Source organism: Paramacrobiotus metropolitanus, unplaced genomic scaffold (genome assembly GCF_019649055.1).
Source record: "Paramacrobiotus metropolitanus isolate TYO unplaced genomic scaffold, Prichtersi_v1.0 Parri_scaffold0000060, whole genome shotgun sequence".
NCBI classification, from domain to species: domain Eukaryota; kingdom Metazoa; phylum Tardigrada; class Eutardigrada; order Parachela; family Macrobiotidae; genus Paramacrobiotus; species Paramacrobiotus metropolitanus.
Genome location: NW_026570280.1, coordinates 18,041 through 43,485, shown reverse-complemented (window position 1 = coordinate 43,485; position 25,445 = coordinate 18,041). Strand labels below are relative to the sequence as shown.

At 45.5% G+C, this 25,445-nt stretch overlaps 3 protein-coding genes across 3 annotated transcripts; all 3 read left to right on the top strand.

The window, feature by feature from the left end:
- The first annotated feature begins 6,405 nt into the window (after positions 1-6,405).
- LOC129593126 (nucleoprotein TPR-like) lies at positions 6,406-8,743 on the top strand. The gene is made up of 3 exons (XM_055489312.1): positions 6,406-7,003; positions 7,094-7,955; positions 8,104-8,743. The coding sequence occupies exons 1-3, from the start codon at positions 6,406-6,408 to the stop codon at positions 8,741-8,743; spliced, it is 2,100 nt and encodes a 699-aa protein (XP_055345287.1).
- Positions 8,744-11,049: 2,306 nt separating this feature from the next.
- On the top strand, positions 11,050-12,658 carry LOC129593150 (uncharacterized). The gene has a single exon (XM_055489351.1). The coding sequence runs from the start codon at positions 11,051-11,053 to the stop codon at positions 12,641-12,643; it is 1,593 nt and encodes a 530-aa protein (XP_055345326.1). The 5' UTR covers position 11,050; the 3' UTR covers positions 12,644-12,658.
- An 8,496-nt stretch (positions 12,659-21,154) lies between these two features.
- Positions 21,155-24,325, top strand: LOC129593155 (uncharacterized). The gene is made up of 2 exons (XM_055489359.1): positions 21,155-22,758; positions 22,849-24,325. Exon 1 carries the CDS (start codon positions 21,353-21,355, stop codon positions 22,706-22,708), a length of 1,356 nt encoding a protein of 451 aa, XP_055345334.1. The 5' UTR covers positions 21,155-21,352; the 3' UTR covers positions 22,709-22,758; positions 22,849-24,325.
- The last annotated feature ends 1,120 nt before the right edge of the window (positions 24,326-25,445 follow it).

Here is a 25,445-nt window from a genome sequence, read left to right as displayed (position 1 = left end):
AGTCGAAAAATATTCGAAAAAAATTTGTCATTAATGTTAAAATAATTCCATAACAATTTCTGAAAAAATTAAAATTATTTCCCATCAAATAAGCCATTTGAAATATGTACGAGGCAAGCGACAACTCTTTCCCATCGCTTTAGTAAATTTTATCACTTTCCCTGCTGCATCTTACCCGTGTGCAGGCGCTCACGTGATACTGATATCGTATCCATTGTAATCACCGCTTACTGAGCCGGCGATAAAATCTCGCCTGCCGTGCTCTTCTCTATATTCTTTATCAGTTTGCACAATCAACTATAGCTGCAAACCGACGTGACGGCTAAAATCAAGTATCACGTGAGCGCCTGCACACGGGTAAGATGCAGCAGGGAAAGTGATAAAATTTACTCAAGCGATGGGAAAGAGTTGTCGCTTGCCTCGTAATTCAATAGACGTACAGATAATTCGTAAAATGGTTCACAAACAATTTTTATAAAGAATAAATCCGTAAATTTATTTACATTCTCAAGTAATAGTTTTTCAAATAATTTGGAAAGAAATAAAAAATTAATCGGTAGAATGTTGAATTATTTTCTCAAGGATTGGAAAAAATAGGAATTAACCAATAGAAATGTTTCAAGGTTCACACGAATTCTTTGAGAGGCGAAAATAATTTCACATCAGTAGTCAATGGCATTCAGACGACTCAGTGAATAATTGGCGGTTTTTTTGTACTGCGTTCAGGTGCAAAGTGCAAACGTTTTACGAAGCTATGGGCTACCTGATCTCCTCGGAAGTGCACGACAGCCAGCAGGCCTCGCTGATCGAGCGGCTCATGTCCATGCCGAACGCCATCTGGGACGAGGCCGTGAAGCGGGTCAAGGCCAACGCCGAGACGTTGAAGGACGTTGAGTGCCTCAAGCAGTGCGCCTTCTTATTACGCACCAACTACCGCGCCTGCACTTCCCGCAGCAACGTATATGTCACCAGGTACCGCCCTCTTCTCACTCATTCCCTGTCCGTTTAAGCTGCCATTTATTGAAGATTAATTGGAAATTAATTATCAATTTATTACAGATTAATTAGAATTAACTGAAAATTAGTCAACATTTTTTTGGAATTTCGGTGTTAATTAATTGATTTATCTTATATTTCATTTAAGTTTTTGTTTATGTAATTTATTAAAATTAATTTATAAAATTTCCGAATATTTACGCGTGCTGGTTGAACTTCTGTTAAGATAAATATTTTATTATTTATTAATTTGTATAAGAATTAATATTGTTCCCTTACATCTTCAGTTCGTAGCATTATTTCGGAGATTTTGTTTAGAATTTTAAATGATCACACACTGAATATTCTTGTAAATTAAAGTGCATCTGCATTCTGCAGCGTATCTGGCGCATCTGGACCCCGAGGGCAGGGAGTCATCATGACGGAGGAGTAACACATCTTCAGGTGAACGGCGCGGAGTGGTCGGTCGATAGAAATAAATTTTTTCGATTGTTTTGCATTTTGTTTCTGCCATTTACTGTATTATTTGTATATGGATGTATCTGTATTTTCTGTTACCCCTTGATATTTCGCTGATGTTATTATTATTCTGTTTTTCATTGTTTCTATTTCCATGCTTTACTGGTTAAGGATGTTCGATGCGGCGCTGCGCGAACGTACCGAAAAGTTTCAAACAACATCTAGTATTGTTCCTCCGTTTGTTCGTTAAAAAACCCGAACAAGTACGCAAAGCGGTACGGAAAACACTGCCAATTTAGTAACTACACGAGGTGCAAACTGGAAGTTCTAAGTACCAATTAGGTCTTTGAAACAGTGTCGAAACCGGTACTACTTTTTGACTTGGGTTATTTCACAAAACACGGATACAATTGAGAATCAAATACAACTTATCACAACAAAAACAGTTCATTTAACGCTGCCGCTCCTTCCATGGTACTGAGTACGGAAGCGGCGTTGCCCCGTTGGATTTCCAAGGACAAGCGTTGACGAAGAAACTCGTGAAAGCGAGGTTCACCCGTTTGTTGTGCGAGCCGCTTACCGATTTCTTTTACTATGCTGATGGATGACTTGCACCATGGTCCGTGTGTTTCAAAGGCTAATGCTGCGAAGTCATATCGTCCTTCCAGGTACGAGTACAGCTGGCGTTTCTTATTTTCCGCCTGCTCGGCTGCCGATCCCGCGGTTACCGACGTGGACTTTAAATGGGATTTAGCTAAGGTGTCCACACGGGTCACGTCCCATGCTAAACACATGCCGCGTTTCCATGCGAACGTGGTGCACCCATCGGGGCGACGCTCCGACGTGTGGGATGTTCCTCGGGGTTCCAGTTTTTCCGCCGGGTTCTGGCGTTGATTGAGCCAGGAGTCGAGCCCTGTTTACATCACCATCACGAAAAACACCCAGAAGCGTAGACAGCGATGCGTTTTCAGAGCGGTAAATCCCGGGTCCGTTGTGTCTTTCGAAAACTGGATTCTGGAAGATCAGTGAGACCCGTGTTGCCTTTCCACACCTCTAGAGCTTCAGAAACGTTGACGGAGGGGTAATCAGGAAGCAGCTTCGACATTATATCGGATGCGGAGTGAATCGATGCCAAGAAGGCAGGGAATGCTAATTCTTCCGCTCGACGTATGCCGATACAGCCATTGTATTGTCCTACGATGTTCGCTATTCTTGAATATATTGACTTTGGCACTTTGCTGTCTGTTTACTAACGATTGCAACTGCATGCCAGAAAAATGCTTTCAACACCCTTCTTACAGGTCAGTGTGCACTTCGTATACAAAGAAAACTATTTGTGGCAGGACAGCTAGCCATTTGTTACCAAGATCCAAGCCAGAATTTATCCAGGAAAACCAGGAAAACGACTTGCAAATAAAGGTAGAGTGACATTGATTTACAAGTTAGCGTAAACAACGCGCGGCGGCTGCATATCGCCAGCGCTGGCATCAGCTGTCGGTAACGAGACTACCCGAAGTAATTAAGCATACCATATGGCAACGTAGCATCTGGACTGACCTATCACCTTGGTACAATCTGATTTCAAATAAGCGCATTCAGCTGTTTTAGCGAAGACCATTAATTTTATATACGCCGTTTGATCGAAGAAAAAATTATTACTACAGTATATGTCGAAATGCTATGAAATAATTCCATAATATTATCTGTAACCTGCAGATAATATTCTTATCTCTGTATTATCTGTAATAATATTATCTGTCCGTTGTTATAAAGATTTTGCCGAATTTTTACTCCAGCTCCCAAAGATTTTAGAAATCAGATGCACTCGGATGCCTGACCATTAAAAAAACGAATGTAAAACTCTAAAGCTAAAGACTAACGAAGATGAGATTCCCATGCGTAACGCGTTCAACACGTTTTGGACTAGACGAGCCACTTCTCTACGCTAGTAATCTACACCGGTTGATATCCAAGCTGTTGCTGGTCTTTCTTGAAGATCAATTTCAGGGGGAACGGAGGTTCGATGATGGTGACTGTCTTTCTTATGTTGAAGCATATGATCCCAGTGCAGATCGATGGATCACAAAATGTGAGGATTTTTCGGTGCTACAAAGTCAGTTTTCAACAATGCCAATCAGACTGACCAAGGTCCGGTCACCGGCTCCGAAAAATTTCATTTCTTGGAGGAAGACAGAGTAACCCTTGGGTATGCTTTAAAAAAATATTTTCATCGGCCATGGTTTAAGTGGGCGTGGCTAAACTTAATTCCAGTTCGTTAATACATAACAGCACTACGTATTGGGAATACCTTAATATTGTACAGTATAATGTCCGAGGTTTTTGACCAATACGTGTAATCAGTAGTCAGACTTTTGGATTCTTCTAAGAATTACAGTTAAGCAAATCACCGAGAAGAATCATATAGTACAATAAGTACTAGTTTGTATTGGGAAATGGGAATACACCCCACGATAGAGTATCATACATATGTGTTGGCACACACGCGTTGTCACTACCCACTAGTTTCACTATTTTTATTAAATTTTTCTCAGTTATTAACACCAGTAATTTTAGAAGAATTAGAAAGGGTCGGACTACTGATAACACGTATCTGTTGCAAATCTCTGACATTTGTAAGCTACACTGTTACGCTATTCCCAATACATAGTGCTGAATGTATTAACGCACTGCAATTAAGTTTAGCTGTCCACTTCACCATGGCCGATGAAAATATTTTTTTAAGTTTGCACAAGGGTTACTCTGTCTTCCAGCAAAAAATTAAATTTTTTGGAGCCGGGAGCCGGTGACCGGGCCCTGGTTAGAAAAGTCTATTTCACCTATTCGACGTTTTGGTGTACTGAAATCTGAAAAACTGAGAAACGATTCGAAACTCTTTTCAGGCGCAATGAACACGGAACGTAGTTGTGAGACCGGGATCACTAGCGTTCACGTCAGTGGCGCTATGCCTGTGGCGCTACGCCTTAGGATTACGTGTCTGTGTTGTGTCTCTTCTGATTGGCTTGAGTTGTGTTAGTGGGCGCGGCATAGCACGTGCTGCACAGTGTTACACACTGTTGAACGGGCTCCACGCTTTACGATCGAGCTGCGCCGATCATTATTGATTTTTCTGTTCTCCAGACTTTTCAATATTAAAAAGTCAGCGATTTACGGTGCGACGTTTGTGTTTCCGCATAGCTCGCGATCCATATCGTATCGCTCGCTTCCACGGGATCTATTCCGTTTAGGTCTCCGTATCTGGATTACAGTTGGATCTAGCATTAGATGGTAGCAGAGCCGACAGCGGTTCTCTGATTTGATTTGTGTCAGGCAAAGTTGGCCTGTTATTTGATGTGGAAACCCGACCAGTAAGGCACAGGTCTATCCGACAGCAAAGCGCACACCACAAGCGGTGAACTGCCTCATTTGACGTGGATTTCCAGCTCTGGTTTTCGGTACAGTGTCTTCAGCGAAGACCTGTGCTGTTTCCTCAGCTGAGCAAGAGTCCAAGAGTTCAGTCGTCAGCGTTCCTCGGTGTAGAGTCTTCAGCGAAGACCTACACTGGTGTCGCTGATACTCGGCAAGGATTCAGCGAATCCTAAGCCGTGGGCCACAAGCGGCGAAGCGCTAAAAGGGGCGCACGGGAAAAGACCAGATCAGACTCCTCCAAACTGGAGTAGAGCGTAACTACTGTTGCTACGGCAGTCAGCCGGCACAGTAACCGACCAAAAAGCGTGCGGCACAACCGTTACGGTAAAACCGGCGGCAGCGCGGGAACGGACAGTGGAAGAAGAATCTGGATCATCTGGATCGATTCTCGTGGAAAGGACGAGGAAACAGGTAGAAAACCCGTTATTAATTACGGGATTGGTTAGATGGTAAAATTCTCAATTTTCATTGGTCCGTACTGAGCTGAGCGTAGATGTAGGCGGAGTTTTGCACACGGCGCGCATGTCTGGCCGTTGACCGTGACGTCAGGCAGATATAGATTTTAAGAGGAACGACGTAATTGGTCAGTTATCTGAGCTGTGATTGGTCGAAATTTGAACTGAATAATTTGAACTAGCTGACCAATCAGAACGACGTAAACAACCCGAATCGGGATTTTCCGTTGAACTTTAGCAGTAATGGGAAATTTGATCTGAGATGAGATAATTGAGATGAAAAGTGACCTTTAACTCGAAATTGAGCTGGAAAGTGACCTTTTGAGTTGAGTTGAGTCAGAAAGTGACCTTTGGGACCAGAAGTTGACCTTTGACTTAGAAAAGTGACCTTTACCAAAAAGTTGGAATTGATCGGATTGACCTATTTAAGTGACCTTTATGATTCGAAATTGACAAACGGTGACCTTTACCGAAGTGAAATTGAACCGAATAGTGGCACAGCGATATCAGCAGCTGTTGGACTTCATTCGCTAACGTGTTCCAAACTGTAAAAGCTGTTTCGAAGTTTTGTCCGAAAGTGACCTTTTAGGGCAAATCGCTCGAACTTTTTATCGAAAAAGTGACCTTTACACGGGACTTAGTCGAAATTTTTCAGTCAAAAAGTGACCTTTAATAAGGACTTAGAAAATTTCGGAGGTACAGAGTGACCTTTAGGATTATTGAATAAACCATACAATAACGTGTGTGTGAGAACAATTGGCAGGAGCGTCCAAGTTATCCGATCAACATGGATAAAGACCAAGAGGAACCGACATCTAACAGCAGTCAGGGAAGCAAAAGCTCCCGAAGCTCACAGCAAGGTGCACCAAATCCGTACAAAAAAGATTTGTACCCGTACTCGCGTCCAGTTGGACACGAGCGGAATACTCGAGCGCCCAAGGCATTTGAAAAGAAGGATTCACGAGGCTCTGATAGTACTTATCAGAAGGCGCTCGAGGCGGTCGCCAATCAGGAAAGCTCTAGTGACGACCAGAAACACACTCCCGCGCCCACAGCGGGAAGTGACCCGATGAACCAGACAAAGGTCACTGGGGAGGAAAAATCCACAGAAAGAAGAGCGGAAGCAGTGGCAGCATCACAGCTGGATGCTACCACCAGCGGAACAAACGAGCAGGATAAAAATGTAAACCTGGCCCAAGTGGAAGATGGAAACATAAAGGTCACCGAAGAGAATTTGGCTGAACTGGGACTGGATGACCTTTCATTGGACGATAAGACCGCAGGTGATGACCTTTGGGCAACTCCAATGGTCTCAGACGAATCGAACGAGTCCTACTTCACGGATGATGAAGCAACGATGAATATGTCTTTTCAAACTGCCATGAAGGAAGCTGACCGGGCTGAAGGTATGATACCATTCAAGGACATACCGGAGCACCTCATTGAACGGACAAAAACTGGAAAGGTCATCAGTGTACGACCACCGTCACCGAACAGTCCCACGTCAACTTTGAGGAGACGTGTCAGTGAATTGGAAAATGAACTTGAAGTCAATGAACGTCAAGCGGATAAGCGAAAACAGGAATATCGGGAAAGACTGACGACACTTGAAGCACGCCTGTTCGATCTGGAGCAGCAACAGGGTGACCTTCAAAGTGCCGCAGACGGTTGGAAAGTGAAATATGAAAGACAGAAGGAATTGGCTGATGAATATTTGAAAATGGCAGATGACAGAGAAATGGAAGGTCATCTTGCAGTTAGTGACCTTAATGAGAGCATGTCAGAAGAATCAGCGGAAAGGTCACGGCACTTAGCCGAATTGAAGGATGAATGTGACTCACTGAAACTTAAGGTCACCGAAGCGGAAGCCAAGCGAGATGAATACGCGGCCAAACTCGTCGACGCTACTCAACGATTGTTGACAAACACCAATGAGGTGTTTAAGCTGAGAAACGAATTGAAGTTACGGGACGAGAACATCGGAACCCTTCAAAAAGAATCACAGGATCATCAGAGGAGAGCCGACGACGCTGTCAAAGTGGCTAAGGACCTGAGGGAGCTTACAGCCACTGAAGGTGTGCGGTTGAAGAACGAAATTAAGCAGGTGATGGAAGAGAACAAGTCGTTGAAAGAAGATGTTCAAAAGGTCACCGAAGAGAATACCGAGTTGAAAAAGACTGCTAAGACAATTGCCGAGCAAGGCATGAGGTGGGAACACGAGGCACACCTCCTGGATGAAAAGGTCACGGTACTTGAATTGAAAGATAAGGAGTGGCAACAATCAGTCCACCAGAAGACGCAGGAGATTATCAAGCTCAACACGGAGCTGATTGATATGACCCAAACGGTGATGACAAGAGAAGATGAGGTCACCCAGACGAAAAACCAACTGAAAGCAGCAGTCGAGGAATACACGAAGCTGGAAAGGGATGTGACCCAGTTGGCGGAACACATTAAAAAGGTGGAGAATGACACTGAAAAGGTCATTCAGGAGAAGACTTTCCAACTCCACCAACATATGTTAAAGGTCAAGGAGGAGAATCAGAACTTGAAAACGGAGAAAGAGGAAGTCCAGTTCAAAGTCCGTCGCCTTGAGGATGAGAATAAGGCGCTTGTTATGTCTAATAAGCACAAAGATGAACAGCTTCTGCAATATGGAGTCAGGACTTCAACAGTGGAGTCGCCCCGCCCAGTTACAGCAAGGCGCACGAAACGGGCACGGGCAAAGCTTCCACTTTGATATGCCGCTACGAACCGGTACTGGCAGAGGAAGTGTCAAAAACGAAAAGGACGGGGAAAAGGTCAAGGATGACAAGGAGCCACCATCGGAAACTTATTCCCATTCGAATCGTGGTGATCCCACCCAATTTCATCCACATATTGAAACGAAAATCTTCATTGATGAAAGGAAACAGGATAGACCGTCTAGCCGGCAAGAACGCCCAAGGAAGTCCCGCTACGGAAAAGCGAAGCGAAATAAGGACGATGACGATAGTGACTCCAGTACGGCAGAAGACAATGATGCGACACAGAGATTAGTGAACGCACTCCAATCGATGGGGCGCAAGACAAACCTAGTGACCTTTGATGGAAGTCGCGACGCAGTGAATGGGTGGACACAATTGGTCAAAGACACCCAACGGACATATCATCTCACTGACGATCAGATTTTGATTGAAATAGCCAGCGCAGTCAAAGGACCGGCGAAGACCTGGTTCGAAGGAGAGAGAGAAATCGCACTCCAAGAAGAAACGGAATACACCATTACAGAATGGATGGCCAAGTTTAAAGATGAATATGGAGACCGTGACGAGGAAGTTCTTGGCTTACGAGAAGCCATGGCAAGGAAATTTGACCTCGGAAAGGAATCGCTTGATCAGTTTTATCAAGCGATTATGAAACTCTAAGGCGAAGAGGATCATAACTGAAAAGCAGGCAGTCGGATTCCTGATCGAAGGATGTAGAGTGGATGGTGACCTTTATAAGGCACTACGCACGCAACAGTGCAGGACTCCAACCGAAATCAAAGATTTCTTCCGTCACTGGTCAGCGGGAGAAGATAAATATAAGGCGCCTAAAGGTCAACGTAATCAGGAATACGTGACCATCCGCCAAGGCCAAGTTGAAAATGTACCGCAACAGAGGATGGCGGCTGCACCAGTCCAACAGCCAGTCGAGTACCGTAGAGAGGCGCCGGCCCAAGAGGTCACAAAGGAAGTGACCTTTATCGACAGTCAGACCGGGCAACCGTTAACATACGCAATGGTGGCAGCGATACAGGCAGCGGCCCAGGTGAGGCCAGTAGCCCAGAATGTGGCTCCCCAGAATGTAGCCCAGCCGCCACCTCAGAATATGCCTCCGAATATGGGGTTACCACAACAAGGAGGGGGTAACGGAAACTTCGGCGGAAACGGATACGGAAATGGAAACTGGAATGGAGGTCAGGGAACTTCCAGAACCAGGGACGAGGTCAAGGTCAAGGAAACTTCAGAGGGAATCAACAGCAGAATCAAGGATCACGAACAGAGTTCAAGTTCCAGATGATTGATGGATGGGTGGCGAACAACGTGCAGATGTGCCAGTACTGTATGTACGGCAACCATCAGACACAGGGGTGCAAGTTCGCCAATACACCACCAGAACAGAACCCGAATCTGTTTGCCTTTAACGAGTGGCAACGCCTCCGAGCTATAGGTGGCTGGCGCCCAGCGGTCGCAAACGGATATGACCTCATCACCCAATGGTACCAACATAAGGCAAACTTCCAAAACCAACAAGGGAATGGAAACGGGAACTACGGAAATGGAAATGGCGGTGGCCAGAATGGCGGCTTCGGCCGTGGAGGCTTCGGCCGCGGCGGCTTCAGAGGAAGAAACAGAGGCTTCGGCCGCGGAAACTTCAGAGGAGGCCAGAACAATGGCGGCGGCCAAGGAAACTACCAACAGGGTGGCGGCCAATATAATAACGGCGGCGGACAGAATCCTAACCCGGCAAATAATATCGGACAACAACAAGCAAATGTGCAAGGCGTACAACAAGGTGGGGCGCCGGTTCAGGGAAACGGGCAAGATCAGTAGGCACCGGTGAGCCTACTGATCGACCCGACCCTAAACCACCGGATAAAAGGGAAAGGTCACCACTGCAGAATGGTACTGCAGTGAATGTGACCACTGCGACGGCTATATGGATGCCGTCAGCGAAAAAGCAAAGTGGACCGGCTATATGGATGCCGCAACCACAAGAAACGGCTAGATGGATGCCGCCACAGCAAAGAGAAACGGCTATATGGATGCCGTCATCGCAAAAAGGAAATGGAACGGTTATGGGGATACCGTCACAAGGTGAAAGGTCACCGCAGAATGGTACTGCGAGTGGAAATGTTCAAGTGGATAAAAGGTCACCGCAGAATGGTACTGCGAGTGGAAGCGCGCAACGGGACCAAAGGTCACCGCAGAATGGTACTGCGAGTGGAAATTGTCGTGACGGTAGCGCGACACTGCAAAAAGTGCAGCAAAATGAAAGGTCACCGTATTGCAGCGAGAAAGTGCTAGCTGAACGTCGTGCATTACGTAATGCCAAGATTCAACAAGCGCTGTTAAACCAGAAGAAACCACAAACTGATACCGCAGAAGAAGTGGAAATGCACCACGAATGGTTCCGGAAACAGATAAATGGCAAATCGAAAGACCAAAATTCACCACCGCAGAACGATACTGCGCAAGAGGGAAATGAGCAACACGCGAAATTCCGGAAATACTTGGCAGGAAATGATAAAGCGAATGAGCCAAGTTGCGATTGTTACGGGGAGCCAAAGCCAAAGTTTTGGAATTGTTCAGAATCCGAAGAAGAGAAGCGAATAAGGCAAGAATGGATTAAGCAAAACATCACCGCCATTAGTAAAGATGAAAGGTCACCTTCTGTTGGAAAAGTCCAAGTTAAAGGTCAAGGAGCGAGTGCGAATGCGAAAGGTCACGGCGACAGCGTCGTGTTAAAAGGTCAAGAAACAGACTTGACACTGCGAACAGCGCAGCAAAAGAATGGCGAATTGGCACAACAGAACTCCGATGACTCACTTGTAGATGCAATAACGCTGCAACAGGAAGGAAATCTGGCAAAAGTGGCCTACAGACCGAATGGGAATCACGGGATGTGGATACCCGTAACGCCGAAGGCAAAGCAGAAAAGCGAAAATGTCACAAGAGGACTACTGGGACATGCAACAGTTGCGAACGCAATGTGAAAGAAAGCGACTAGAAGAGTTGGTTACCGGGAAACCAGCGCAAGGGTCACCGAACCCAGTCCCAGCATTCAATCCAGAGGAATATAAGAAGACACTTGCTGACTGGAATTATTCACGTAATGCTCCGCCACAGGATAAACCGCCGAATTACGGAGAAAAAGTCCCCTTACAAAAGCTGACAAACGGCGGATTTGTCATGAAGCGCAACGAAAGGTCACAGGACTTAGCGCAAAATGCACAAAAAGGACGGTCAAACGAGATGGCGCAAATGCAACAGGGTGGCGCAGTTGAAAGGTCACGGGACTTATCGGAGGCACTGCAAAAGGATGCCAATGACAAGTCACCAGCCCGAACAGACGGAATGTCTTCACAAATCGATCCGACGAAAACGAACAATGAAGTGTCTGCAAAGGTGATTGAATGGATGACCGAAAAGGGATATAATATGGTCACATATGAAAGGTCACCAGAGGAGATGAGAGATGGTGAAGAAGACGAATTGAACCGAGCTGACCAAATAACAAATGAAGTCATTGAGAAGCTGAGAGATAAACGAAATGAAAACCGTAAAGAGGAATTGATCCATCAGACGATAAATGAAGTGACTAAAGGTCACATGGATAGCACAAAAGCAAATGAGCAAGTGCAGAATGTGGAAAAGGTCACCGGTGATAAAATGGCTACAGAGAAGCGAACAAATAAAGAAAAGCCGCGAAAATATTACGATGTTCGGACTAACGTTCCACACAGGATTGATAAGCTGAGCGAAATACTGAAAGGTCATAGCACTCCAGCAAAAGGACAAGTGCTTTCCGATATGGATCCGGGACCAGTATCGCTCATCCCTGTGAAATGTAAGATTCACACGTTGAAAATTCAAAATGGAAAACTGCCCAAGAGAATTGAAGCATATACACACGAAGTGAAAGTGGGAGACATAAAGGTCAACGCAATGTTGGACACCGGCGCTGAGACGTCGCTGATCAGCAAACCGTTTTGCGAGAAGAATGGACTTCATATGCTTCCGTTGCCACCAGACAGACTGGTAAAGATAAACGGAATTAGCGGAACGTCGGGATTCCTGGTGACGCACTACTGTGTAGCACCGGTGACCTTAAGAAAGAAGACAAGCGAACATTCATTCTACGTCCGACCGAAATGTGATGACGTACAAGTCCTATTGGGATTTGATTTCTTGGAAAAGAAATTTGTACTGATGGATAATGAAGGTGAAGAAGAAAAAGAAGATGACCCAAAACCAGTTGCCAAAGTGCAAGTCGGAAAGGTCACCGAACTTGCAAAACAGGAAAAGGCTCAAACTGTTAATAAAGCGCTAATCCCAGTACCAGAGGCACCGGGAAACGAAAAGAAAAAGATGACGCGAAAAGAATTGTCACCATTTGAGCAGTTGCAAGTAATCCAGCAGGAGATCGAAAAGACATTAAATCGGACCTTGCTGACACAGAAGGGAAGAGAAAAGGTCATCCCAGTACCAGAGGCACCAGGAATGACAAAAGTGCAGCAGGAAGAAATTATCCCAGTACCAGAGGCACTGGAAACGAAATGAAAATGGAAAAGTCGGAAAAGTTATCCCAGTACCAGAGGCACTGGGAAAGGAAGACGAAAGGTCACCAGCAACTGAGAACTTGGAACGAGAGCGTAATTCGAACCTTTTCGAACCACGATCTGCTACCCAAAATGAAAGGCTACCAGATAAAACCAAAGAGGAAGTAACAGAACGTGAATCTCAAAAGGAACCCTTTTTCGAACCACGACCTGCTACCGAAAGGTCACCAACGATTGAAGAGATAATTGCCACACAGAAAGAAGCGGCAGTTGCAGCGAAACAATCTCTTGTGCCAGACATGGAGTGGGCAAAGCCTATCCCAGTACCAGAGGCACTGGAAATAAAGACGGCTAAAGTGGGGAAGGATAAAAAGAGTGAAAGGTTACGAGTTTTGAAACGAATAGTTGAAGAGAAACAGATGTTTACAAGCGAAATCCGCGACAAGGCACTCGAACAATTGAAAGGTCACCGAACAGAAAAAGAACCAGAGGTTATTGAAATATCCTCTGAGGATAAAAGCGTGACTCCAATCGAATGTGAGGAAGATACCACAGTACAGGAACAGGTTAAACCTGAAGCGAGTCAAAGGACATTAACTCCAGAAGAACGAGCCGGGAGTTGTCACCACGGTTACTTTGAGGATCCGTGTAGAGTGCAACCACAATGGGAATGCGCGGAGTGTTGTGAAAATGCCTCTCAAGATGACCCTTCAGAATGGCCAAGATGTAATGCCGCATTAGCAGACCTTAAAGGTCATGCCCAAAAGAAAGCGAAAAGCATCATGCGGACAAACGAAATGTGGAAACCACACATCGAACGGTATCACTGGAATAGATATCGAACGTGGTTGTCATGTGTGGAAAGTTTTATAATTGGAAGAGGCAGATGGCTAAACCATTGGTTGCAACGTGTCGAGAAAGGAATCCAAGATCCTCTCGATCCGGTAGCAACAGAAAGGAGATTTGAACGAGAGATAGAAGAAATGACCGAGGAAGGAGAAATGTGGGAAGAAGCGAGAGTTGACCTTTTCTGGGACTTCCGTGTGAACCACATGTATAAAGGAGAAGGGAGAACGATTATTTTCCCGGCAGGACTTGGCACACCCGTCTACGAATCACTTGAAGTGTACTACAACGCGTTAAAAGAGGGAAACGAAAAAGCATTCGAGAAATACTGGAAGAAATTCGAGGAAGAAATCCCCAAATTTGACGTAAAAGAGATGCGAGAACTACAGGTTACCCGGAAAAGAAGGTTACCGGGATTAGTGCAAAAGAAAAAGGTGACCTTTGCACCAGATCCAGATGGAGTGGACTACCCCGAACGAGGCGGTGATACATGGTGCATGTATGAAACGATTCCAAATGATGAATGGGTCACCGAAGAGCTGATGGCAAACTGCATCTTTGTTGGTCCTAACCGACCTAAAGGTTACGAAACAGTTCAACAGGATGAAACCAATAAAGGGACTGTCAAAGAAGCAGAGAAAGAGGAACCAGCTCAAGAGATAGCCGAAGGACAATCGAACGAAACAGAAGAAAGTTCAAAGTCGGCTTTCGACATTGCGCAGATGTTAACGGACAGAGGCGAAATGTGGAAGAAGTTTAAAGAAGAAGTTGAACGAATATCGAATGAACAGCAAAACCCAGTAACTGAGGCAAAAAACGGGGAAAGGTCACTCGATAACGGTGAGGAATGTCCGCCGGTCGAGTGGACCGAAAAGCCATTAACGAGTCCCGAAGAAATAAATGAACTGGAAAAGTCAAAATCGGACGAAGAAAGGTCAAACTCCGACCAATCAGAAAGGTCACCAACGAGAATTCGAGTAGTAAGGAGTCACCCAAGAGTCGCTGCACGAAATGGACGAAAGGCAAAAGAAGGGGACAAACCTCTGCTCAAAAATTCGAAAACGAAAAAACTTAGCGATTCGCGAGAAAGTGACCTTTCATCGGAAGACGAGGGAGTTGATGAACGCCCACTCGAAAAGGCTGACAAAGGTCAAGCCACTGCACAGGAATATGAGAGCAGTAATTCGGATTCAGAGTGGACGAGTTCAAGTGACAATTCAACAACTTCGGAAGATTCAGGTGTAAGTGACCTTTCGGAGCAAGAGGATTTAATGGACTTGGATGAGGATGACGAAGTAGATGAAGAAAAAGAAAAGGATATTAAAGTCAGAAGATTGAAAGTGGAAAAAGCTAGAATGTCGAAAGACGTGATTAAAGTCTACAGTGATCAAAGAATTAAACTGAAACCGTCAAACTGCACACGTGTAAAGGTCAAGATGGGAAAATATGCACCGGCTCAAAACAAGTTGATGTTTACACCGGTCCCACAAGTGGAAACGGAAGTGCAACCATTGGCAGGGGTGACGGACCACAGGGAAAATACTTCGAAATCGTCATCGCGAATCATAGTAGCAAATACCGAATCGTGAAGAAAAATCAGCTTCTCGGCTATGTTGAGCCGTATGAACATATGGAGAATGTAAAGGTCAACGCAGGGACAGTAAAGAACGTACTCGAAGACCCTGAGGTGGACGATACAACGAAAGCTGAACTTACAAAGATAATCGAAAACTTGAAATTGGGACCTGACCTTACCCAAGAGCAGAAAAACGACGTGTACAACGCATTCTGGGAATTCTGGAAGGTCTTACCCACATCAAAGAAACCGTATGGAGATGTGAAAGGGGTCACCCACGTAATCGATACGGGAGATGCGAAACCAGTAAAATGTAACCCGGCCAGAACGAGTTGGACAGGCCGTGAGTTTATAACGAAGCATATCGAAGAGATGTTGGCACAAGATGTAATCGAGCCGTCAGACGCCGAGTGGAGTTTCCCAGTCGTGCTGGCAGTAAAGAAAAATGGCGACGGAACAATGGGAACGCGATTTTGCGTCAACTATATCATGCTTAATAAGTTAACAAGAAAGAACAATTATCCGCTACCGAACCCAGATGAATTGCTCGATGCATGCGCAGGCAACAAATATTACGGGAAAATGGACTTGCAAAGTGGATTCTGGCAGATCCCAATGGATCCAGCGTCAATCAATAAGACGACCTTTGTAACGCAAGATGGAATGTACCGGTTCAAAAGAATGCCATTTGGAGTTTGCAACGGACCAGCAACATTTCAATTGTGTATGGATAAAGTTCTCTCGAAAGCGAAAAGAAAGGGTTGCGTTTTCGGGTACATTGACGACGTAATCTTCGCCGGAAAGACTTGGGCGATCTTCATGCAGAATCTGCGAAATGTCTTAATGAGTCTGGTTGAAGCGGGATTCACGATTAAACCAACCAAGTGCGAATTTGGAATGAGACAAATGGGATTTCTGGGTCATATACTCAGCGAAGACGGAATATTCGTATGGACCCGGAAAAGGTCACCGCGGTCTCCGAATTCAAACGGCCTCAGACTGAAAGACAACTAAGGTCATTCCTTGGACTGGCGAACTATTATCGCAAATTCATAATGGGATACGCACAGAAGACTTCCCACTTATATGAACTGCTGAGACAAGATAAGCACGTGAAAAAGGACTGGATGGCAGTACATGAAGAAGAGTTCAATAGTTTGAAGAAGTTGTTGTGTGAAGGTCCAGTACTGGCAAAGTTTGACCCCGCGAAACCGACCGTCATTGAATGCGACGCGAGCAAAGAAGGAATCGGAGCCGTACTGTCACAAGATGGACATCCGATCGCGTACGCCAGTCGTGTCTTACATGGAGCGGAGAAAAATTACGGTGTAACGGAATGGGAATGTCTGGCAGTTGTGTTCGCTGTCAGGAAATTCAAGCCGTACATTGATTACGCAGAGTTCACCGTAAGGACGGATCATCAGGCGCTGACCAATCTGCTGAGGTCAGAGACGAACAAAGTTGGAATGAACCCGCGTTTGACAAGATGGGCAATGGCACTACAAGGTCACCAGTTTAAAATTGAATATAAACCGGGGAAATATTGCGACAACGCGGACGCGTTATCAAAACGCCAATCGAAGGCCCGACGTGTCAAGAAGAGGAATTCGATGAGATTCCAAACTTCGAGGATTACAAGAAGGAGTTTGATACGAAGGAACCAGCAATTGAAGTTGGACAGCTGTTCCTGCAGATGGTGGAACAGAGGGGGAAACGATTAAAGGTTACTTCAGCTACGGCGAATGAGTCGGCTGAAATAGAAGCTAATGTGAATCGTGTAAAAAGTTGGTTGCCCACCGTTAGTGACTTAAAGGTCACCGGACTTGAAGCAGAGGCCGAAGTTCATAATGGAAAGGTCACTGGACTTGATAAAGCAGCGGAGAAAGGAGATGACCTTTGGGAAACGGACAAAGTTACACAAGCGTTGAACGAGTGTCCAATAAAGTTGCTGAGATTCCCAAAACAGACGAAAAAGAGGTACAAACCGCTACCGCGATGCAAGGTCATCAGAGATTGGAACGAACTCAGTACAGCAACAGTGCGCATCGTTAACCTGCAAGGTGACGAAGAAGAGGAGGATGACTCCAATCTACAATTGCGAAACAAACAATTGAAAGATCCCCATCTGGCAATGATCATAGACGAATTGGAACACCTACCAGACGCGGAAACAAGATCGAAATTTGAAGTGCATTACCAGTTATGGAATGGTATATTATACCGAGTAAAGGATAAAAATGGAAAACTTGAAAGGTCATATGTTGTTCCGTTGTCCATGCGAAGAGCAATAATCCACGCATTGCACGACGAGAAAGCAGCGGGACATTTGGGATTCGAGAAAACATTGTCAGCAATAAGACTCCGATATTACTGGGACAGGATGAGTACAGACGTGAAGAATTACATACTCGCCTGTCAAGGATGCCAGTTCCGTAAAACACCGAGGAAATGTCCACCTGGAAAACTGCAAGAGATTAAAGTGGGACATCCGTTCTTCCGAGTGTACGCTGATCTGAAAGGACCGTTGTTACCGACGAAGAAACGTGGATACAAGTATATAGCGGTATTCATCGACCAACTGACGAAATATGTGATTGCGGTACCAATGAAAACGGCGACGGCTAAAGAATTCGCTAAAGTGTTCGTGAAGCACGTGATACTGGTACACGGTGCACCGCACATCCTTCATACGGACCGCGGACGACACTTTACAGCAGAAGTACTGGCAAAGGTCACCAATGTGTTTAAAATTAAACACACATTTGGAACGGCGTATCACCCAGAAGGTCAAGGCCAAGTGGAGAGACAGATGCAGACAATTGCGGATGGCTTGGCGCAATACCTGAAAGCGGGAAATGAAAGAAAGTTTAACAAGTACCTCCCATATGTTATTTCAGCGATGAACAGAGTCGTACACGCCACAACGGGATATTCAGCATACTATATGCTACACGGCAGAGAAATGACAATGCCGGAAGATGTGGTTACAAAAACGAATATACCCGATGATTATGGGACTCCCGATGAATGGGTAGAGACCATGAAAAAGAACTTGACCTTTGCAGAAGAAGTGGCGAGATGTAACATTAAAGATGCTTATGAGAAAAATGCGGAAATTTATAATAGGAAGAAATCAGAACCGAACTTCAAAGTGGGAGATTTCGTATTGATACGATTACCGAAAGACACGAAACAAGGGAAGAAAGAAAACCAATCGGACTTTAAGTCCAAATACGACAAAGTGTGGAAGATTCTCAGTTTCCCGCGACCAAACGAAGCCGAGGTAATTGAGCAGAACCCGAAGAAGGAAGCAGACTTAAAGGTGGTTTCGATCGACCGGTTGAAACCATGGCACCCTCCATTACCAGATGAGGAAAAGGCAACAGAGCGTACTCAAAAGATTTGGAAAATCTTTTTTCGAACCACCTCTGCTACCCAGAAACGGAGAAAGCTAACGGAAAAAAGATCGAGGCGGAGTCGAAAAATGACTCAGTCACACAACAGAAGCCATTTTTCGAACCACCTCCGCTACCTGAAATGGGAGAAGGTCAAACGAATGGGTTAAACGGAGATAAACCGAAACAGAAGCGAGGAAGGAAAAGGAAAGAGGACAAAGACTTTGAAACTGCAGTCACAATTAAGTTGAACGCAGAAGCTGGTAATTTGGCAGAAAGGTCACTGGAAAAAGATACCGAAACGAGCTCCAAAGTACCAGAGCGTTCCTCCAAAAGGACTTGCAACAATCCTTTTTCGAACCACGCACTGCTACCGCAGATAAAGATGACCTTTTGAAACAGCGAACGGACGCTGAGATGTCAGAGCGTGACCCGAATTTTTTCGAACCACGCACTGCTACCGGTTATGAGAATGACCTCATAAAAAAGAGAGAAGAGGAGATAGAAGCGGTCAAATCAAAAGCTGAACAATTGGGCCGTGATATAGCGAAAGCAATTAACGAGCGGAAGGTTAAACAGAAGAAGAAGAAACCAACTTCTACGGACTTATTGACCCAGAAAGGCGAACCTGAGGACGCAGCCGAGAAAGAACTCCTTGATCGGATAACTAAAGGACGAGAGAACAAATAACCACATAGACATAAATAAGGGGTCACACTTAATTAAAAATAGGAGTTGGGAAGGCAAAAAGAAAGGTCACCACTGTGCAAAAAGCTAACCTTTATTGTTTCGTTTTATAGAAGGTAAGCACAGTTAATGGACAGATTGGAACGACAAAACTCGGATAATTCAGACTCTGAAAGTATCGGAAACCCACTAAAAGCATCAACACCTATAAGAATGGAAGGTGAATACGGTTATGACACCTCATATGGTGAAGGGTCGACGTCGTCAGTGGGAACGGCTCAGAATGAACCTGGAACAGGTCAAGGAGGTTACTATGGCGGCCAGGGATATTACGTGTATCACGATCCAGGACAGCAGACGAGTTATCAGGACACGGTTAACTGGGTGCACCACGGCTCACCTGCCGGAACCCAGTATTCGGGACAAGTAACGGGCGCCCCGTATCAACCGTATCCAGGATCGTATACCCCACCAAGAATGGGACCGCAACCCACAAGATGGGACATGGTGGATTCAGCGGAACTCCACCACGATCACAAAGGTCATCTCGATATTACCGCCTTTTCGGAGACAGGAGGCTTGCAGTTTAAAACGAAAGCGAAAAGTGTTACGAAAGGTCAACTGAAAGCAGTACTAGGACTAATAGAAAAGGTCTGACAGTCAGAAGTGCTGATAACGTGAAAGGTCACCACGTTACAGTGATAGAAAGGCAACAGAGACTGGAAAGTCTCAGCTCAGTAACGGAATAGGCGTAAAAATGATGAAAGCCTTAACATGGAAAGGATTAACGTCGAAAAGGTTACTATGATGGATTGTTTTATAATTGCAGATTGAAGAGAAAGATGGCACAAAAGGTCAAGCCCTTCTAAACGTTCGGGAATGGCGGCAGACATCGATCAGTTTACGGGCTATAATCCAAAGTGTCCGGACTGCTTAAGGAACAACAAAAGGTTGACGAAATTCCCTTGCTACACTTGCTTCACAAGCTGGAAGACCCACATACCGTCACGCTTGTTGGGATCATGGAAGCCAAACGTGGGAACGGACGTTTTCGAAATCTCATAAGCGCAAGAAATTACGGCAGCATCCCAGTAGAAGAGCAGATGCTATTCGAAGATCGTTATCGAGAAGCGATCCGAAACAACGAACCTGGCTGGGATGACACCTTGGAGCCGTTGAAGTGTCCTGAACAGACGTGTATCGGAAGAAATTTGAAGAAGACCAAGCGAAGATGCGAGCTCAGCAGATGGAAGACGAAATCCGCGCGAAAATTAATGCGGAAAATAAGAGAGCAAGTGAACAGGCTGCACGAGAGGGGCTGCCCAGCACATCAAGTTTAGTTGCACCTACAGGCATGGCCAGCCTTAACAGACGAAATGCAACTTGTACGACAGTCACTTATCATACAAATTGAAACGTTAACGAAAGATCCAGCTGCCATGTCAGACGAGGTATTCAAAATGCTGTTGCGGGAGAAGAAACGACTTCAAGACGGGTTCGCGCCGGCACCCTATAAAGAAGGAGATCGAAAGACGTATGGATGACCTACGTAAATCTCGCCGAACCGAAAGCGATGTGCTGCAGGCATTCAGAATTTTAAACGGGACGAAGGCTATACGACCACGTTCGCCCCGCATAGAGAAAGGTCACGCGGACATTCACGAGAATATGAGCGAACTTCTGAACGACAGAGGGAAAGGTCCGCGAACACTCTCGTGAGAGGACACGTGACTACCCTGTGAAAGGTCACGCAGACATCTCATGACAGAATTACCGTGGCGGAAGAGGATGGGTGCGCCATGGAGACGAAGTTACAGAAACGAGTATTCAAAGGAAAATCGATACGGCAAAGATCTTGGCAACCACAAGAGGACGTGAAGAAAAACGGCGTGCGGAGACGTTCCGTACAGAGCCTGAAAAACAAGGGCATCAGGTGCCGATGGGAGTTGCATTCCGGAATCGCAACGTCAGGATGTCAACACCGAAAGGTCATGGGATAAGACGTGAACATACGCGAAATCGAACGCCTGACCCACAGGATAAGAGATGGCAACAGAGAGCCGCATTTTATGCGACCTTTGACTCGGGCGCAAGTAAAAGGTCATCAAGCACTGAACGGGAAGATTCACCCCCAAAGTATCAGCGGGTGGAGTCAGTGGTTCACGTTGTGGATCCAATTGTGAGCGCCGTACAAGAAGATGACGCGATGGAAGGCACTGGCTCAGTTGTCGAAACCACGTCTCAAGAGAATGTGACTCACCGACGAAATGTGATCTTGGATAGTGACCTTCAACCGGCTTCATCAATGAGTAATGAACCGTCGCAGCCAGCATCAGCAGACCGACGTGAACTGGAAGGTCAAGGCGAACCGGATAATCGTCGCCAAGGTGACCAGCGATTAAACTCCAGATTTAATAACCGACAACCAGAAAGTATCGACATGGAATACAAGACGACTGATATTGATGAACAAACGGTCGAAATTTGTCGATACTTTGGACTCGAGCCGGATTCGGTTGAAGCCAACAAAATTGGCACAATTCTGAGACAGCTGAGCCATTTCTTACTTGACTCGGGATACGCGAGAGAGATTAAACAAGGAGTCGAACAAGGACTTTTCCGTCGGTTATTCATCCACCGCGATTCAGTACGGGACTGTTATCTCCCTATCCGACGGAATGGGCTACACAGTTTGGTGGATTTAAGTTTATTGGATGTACCGCTGGACACAACTGACCCAATCGGGATGACACAGTTCTACTACAGAGACTATCCCGAACGCCAAGAATACGTGGCTCAGTTTGTTCTACGACATGTGAATCCAGCTTTCAAGTTGCTTGCAGCAAGGGCATCGATAGGACTACAGGTGGATCCTAAGGACTATGCCGCAAAAAGGATGGGGCAAAAGGTCTTTGCTGCGAGACTGGCACATTATAAGACACAGAATCAATTGGTGTCTAATACTATGAAGGACGACATTCCACCGTTCTTCCGAGCTCATGTCGCTAAATTGGGACAACCGATGGAACATATCAGCATAGCGCACACAGCTCGAAAGGCGCTGAAAAAGTGTAAGACACGAATGGAAAAGGGCAACTTGACACAGCGCCACGCATCCCAAGTAGAAGAAAGGATTAATAAGATCAAAGATTCTCTGGGAAGCGACTACGTCGAACCGGTGGACGGAATCGAAACTTACATTGATGAATTCTTGGTGAAGAAAAGTGACCGTCGCCCAGACCGTGCGCCTAACCAGATGGGACGACGCGGCATACGAAACCAACAGCTGCGGGATAATCTCGCCGACGTGCAGCGTCGATTGGCGGAAGACCCTGATAATCGAAGACTGCGACTCGAAGAAAATGACGCACGCCATCGACTTGAGGCGGTTAAGCGAAGTCGCCAAGGTAAGGGTCGTGGCCAGCGCGAAGTTGATCCGACAAAGGTCATGGAAGTTGACTCGACGGAACCAGTTGACCGAACTTCCGATCGAAACCAACCAGAAAGCGCTAAGAAACGCCCGCCGAGAGATGGCGAGGGCGATTCAAATGAAATGGAATAGTGTTGACCTTTAGGATCACACTATTGAAAGGACGTCTACGGCATTTGTCGGTACGTCACAAAGATGAAAATGGTGTTGTATAAAGGCCGTGACATATGACATATTAACATTAACTGTATTTGTGTATTTGTTGTTTGCAGCGTTTATAGCACAGAATTGCCTAAAAGAAATCATGTGGAATATCTATTGGGGTTGAAATTGATTCGGTCTATAAAGCCGGCCCCAAGGGAGCAGTTACGGCAGTTAGCCGGCTCTCCTCCTTACGCGATTCAGTGTTATAAATTGACAAGAGAAACTACGGTAATCAAGCCGGATCTCTTGAATACGAAACGGGGCCACAAGCGGCGAAAAAGAGAAAGACAACAGGTGGAATATTGATGAGGTTAACTTAATGCGGCAATTAGCCGGCCTCATTAGAGTTGTTACGGTAAACTATGCCGGCACTCTTTTCAAGCGATTCAGTGTTATAATTAAAACGAGAAAAACTACGGTAATCAAGCCGGATTTCTCGTACTAACGTAAGCCACAAGCGGCGAACAAGAGTCAAAGATTTAAGGTGGAAATTTCATGGGGTAAACTTAATGCGGTAATTAGCCGGCCCCATCAGAGATGCTACGGTAAACTTGCCGGCACTCTGGCCGCTCGAGGCATATTGAAGTTGGATGTGTGACGGAAAGGTCAAACTGCAAATTTTACCAGGGAGGCAAGCAAAGAAGTGCTTGAAGCCGCAGAAAATTGGCTAAGTCCCTCCATGACCTTTAATGGAAGGTTTGACGAGTGGGATGACCTTTGGGATCATTAATTGCCCAACAGAGTCACCGTAATGGAATTCAAGTCGCATGACCTTTGGGACCATTAACCCAAATTGAGTCGCACATCTCAACGGATTGTCTTAACAAAGGATGACCTTTACCAGGGAGGAAGCAAATCACGCTTGTCTTCATTGACGTCCCTCCATGACCTTTATGGATCTCATTTGAAGTCGTACAATTGATACGCACCTTATTCCAAAGACTGAAGCAGTATTCTTAAGTCGTACTTGATACGCACCCGATTCTCAAAGCGGATTGTGATGAAAGTCGCATTACGGATGCGCAGGATTGCTCAACGGAGCGGAATGGGCCAACGTGCGGAAAACGGTGGACAGGACCTGTGACCTTTACGAGTCAGAAATGGAGGATCCTAGTCTACATTTGATTAAAACTTTTGTTGATCTGTTACTGTTGATCTGTTCCTAATGATTTGATAGTATTTTTATAGTTGGATCTCTTTATTCACATTGTATTAAATGGAATTGTGCCTTTACGGAATTGATGTGATAAAATGGATTAAGAGAATTTGATGTTTTTGAGCACGCACAGACACCGGCGACCGTCGTCTTCTCGTGGATTCGGGAGTGTGTCCAGCCTCACAGGAGCTCGGCATCCCCCCAGAGGCATGTGAGACCGGGATCACTAGCGTTCACGTCAGTGGCGCTATGCCTGTGGCGCTACGCCTTAGGATTACGTGTCTGTGTTGTGTCTCTTCTGATTGGCTTGAGTTGTGTTAGTGGGCGCGGCATAGCACGTGCTGCACAGTGTTACACACTGTTGAACGGGCTCCACGCTTTACGATCGAGCTGCGCCGATCATTATTGATTTTTCTGTTCTCCAGACTTTTCAATATTAAAAAGTCAGCGATTTACGGTGCGACGTTTGTGTTTCCGCATAGCTCGCGATCCATATCGTATCGCTCGCTTCCACGGGATCTATTCCGTTTAGGTCTCCGTATCTGGATTACAGTTGGATCTAGCATTAGATAGTCTTCTCGGAATTTCGGTTATTAATGGACAAATTTACGCATTAGGAGGACTTGACGATGAATGCAAAAGTTCCATTGAAATATACGATGAAACGTCGGATTTATGGGTCATGCAAGATGTACGGCTACCCAAGGCAAGGGATGCGTTTGGATGCGTCACACTCACCATCAAGAGATCGTAAAGCGTATTGACGAGCTAGACAGTCAGAATGAGCGGTCAGTTCGGGTTATTGAAGCATAAGTACATGTAAATCACGATGCCGGTTTCCCGTTTCATATCCCCCGCTTGCGCTGTCGACTATTCAACTGCGAACTGTAAACTGCTTTGCAAGTGCTAAATAATAAGCAGTTAATTAGAAAATTTCCTACAACGCAATTCCATTAACCACTTCGTTCACTGCTTCAACTAATAACCTTTTGGCAGCGCGACGATTCGCCTAGGGCAACCAGTCGCAGGGCTATTGCTCGCAAATATTTCACCGCAAATTCATTTCGGGCGCGATGTTTCGTCGCGTTACAATTGGTCGACAGGGCATCACATCGCAAGACATTCCGTCTTGTAGGCATTTCGACGCCAGGACATTTCGTCGCAAGGAAGTTTCGACAAAGTGACACCTCGCCTTTTTCTCAGCTTGCTAAAAAGTCAAAAATTTAAGAAGGTCTAAGAATAACTGAAGAAAGTATAAGAAACCTAAGAAAGCGAAAGAAAAACTAAGAAACCTAAGAATTATATAAATATTAAATAGCATAAAGAAGGATTCATTTGATTTTTGTTGAACTACATAATAAATTCCAATTATTTTAATACCCCACAAATAACGGAATGTGGTATCTTTGGGCCGGTCACCGCCACAAATGCACATTTTCCCGATGGTGTTTGTTAACGGATGCACTCATGCACGGTGGCCGCATATATATTCACGCTACATGTAACGGG

Excerpts from the sequence above, each read along its gene's own strand:
- LOC129593150 (XM_055489351.1), top strand. The coding sequence starts at position 11,051 with ATGCAACAGTTGCGAACGCAATGTGAAAGAAAGCGACTAGAAGAGTTG.
- LOC129593126 (XM_055489312.1), top strand. The coding sequence starts at position 6,406 with ATGAACCAGACAAAGGTCACTGGGGAGGAAAAATCCACAGAAAGAAGA. Across the intron at positions 7,004-7,093 it reads CCTTCAAAGTGCCGCAGACG|TTAGTGACCTTAATGAGAGC; the intron begins GTTGGAAAGTGA and ends GTCATCTTGCAG. Across the intron at positions 7,956-8,103 it reads GAGAATAAGGCGCTTGTTAT|AGGAAGTGTCAAAAACGAAA; the intron begins GTCTAATAAGCA and ends CGGTACTGGCAG.
- LOC129593155 (XM_055489359.1), top strand. The coding sequence starts at position 21,353 with ATGGAAGGCACTGGCTCAGTTGTCGAAACCACGTCTCAAGAGAATGTG.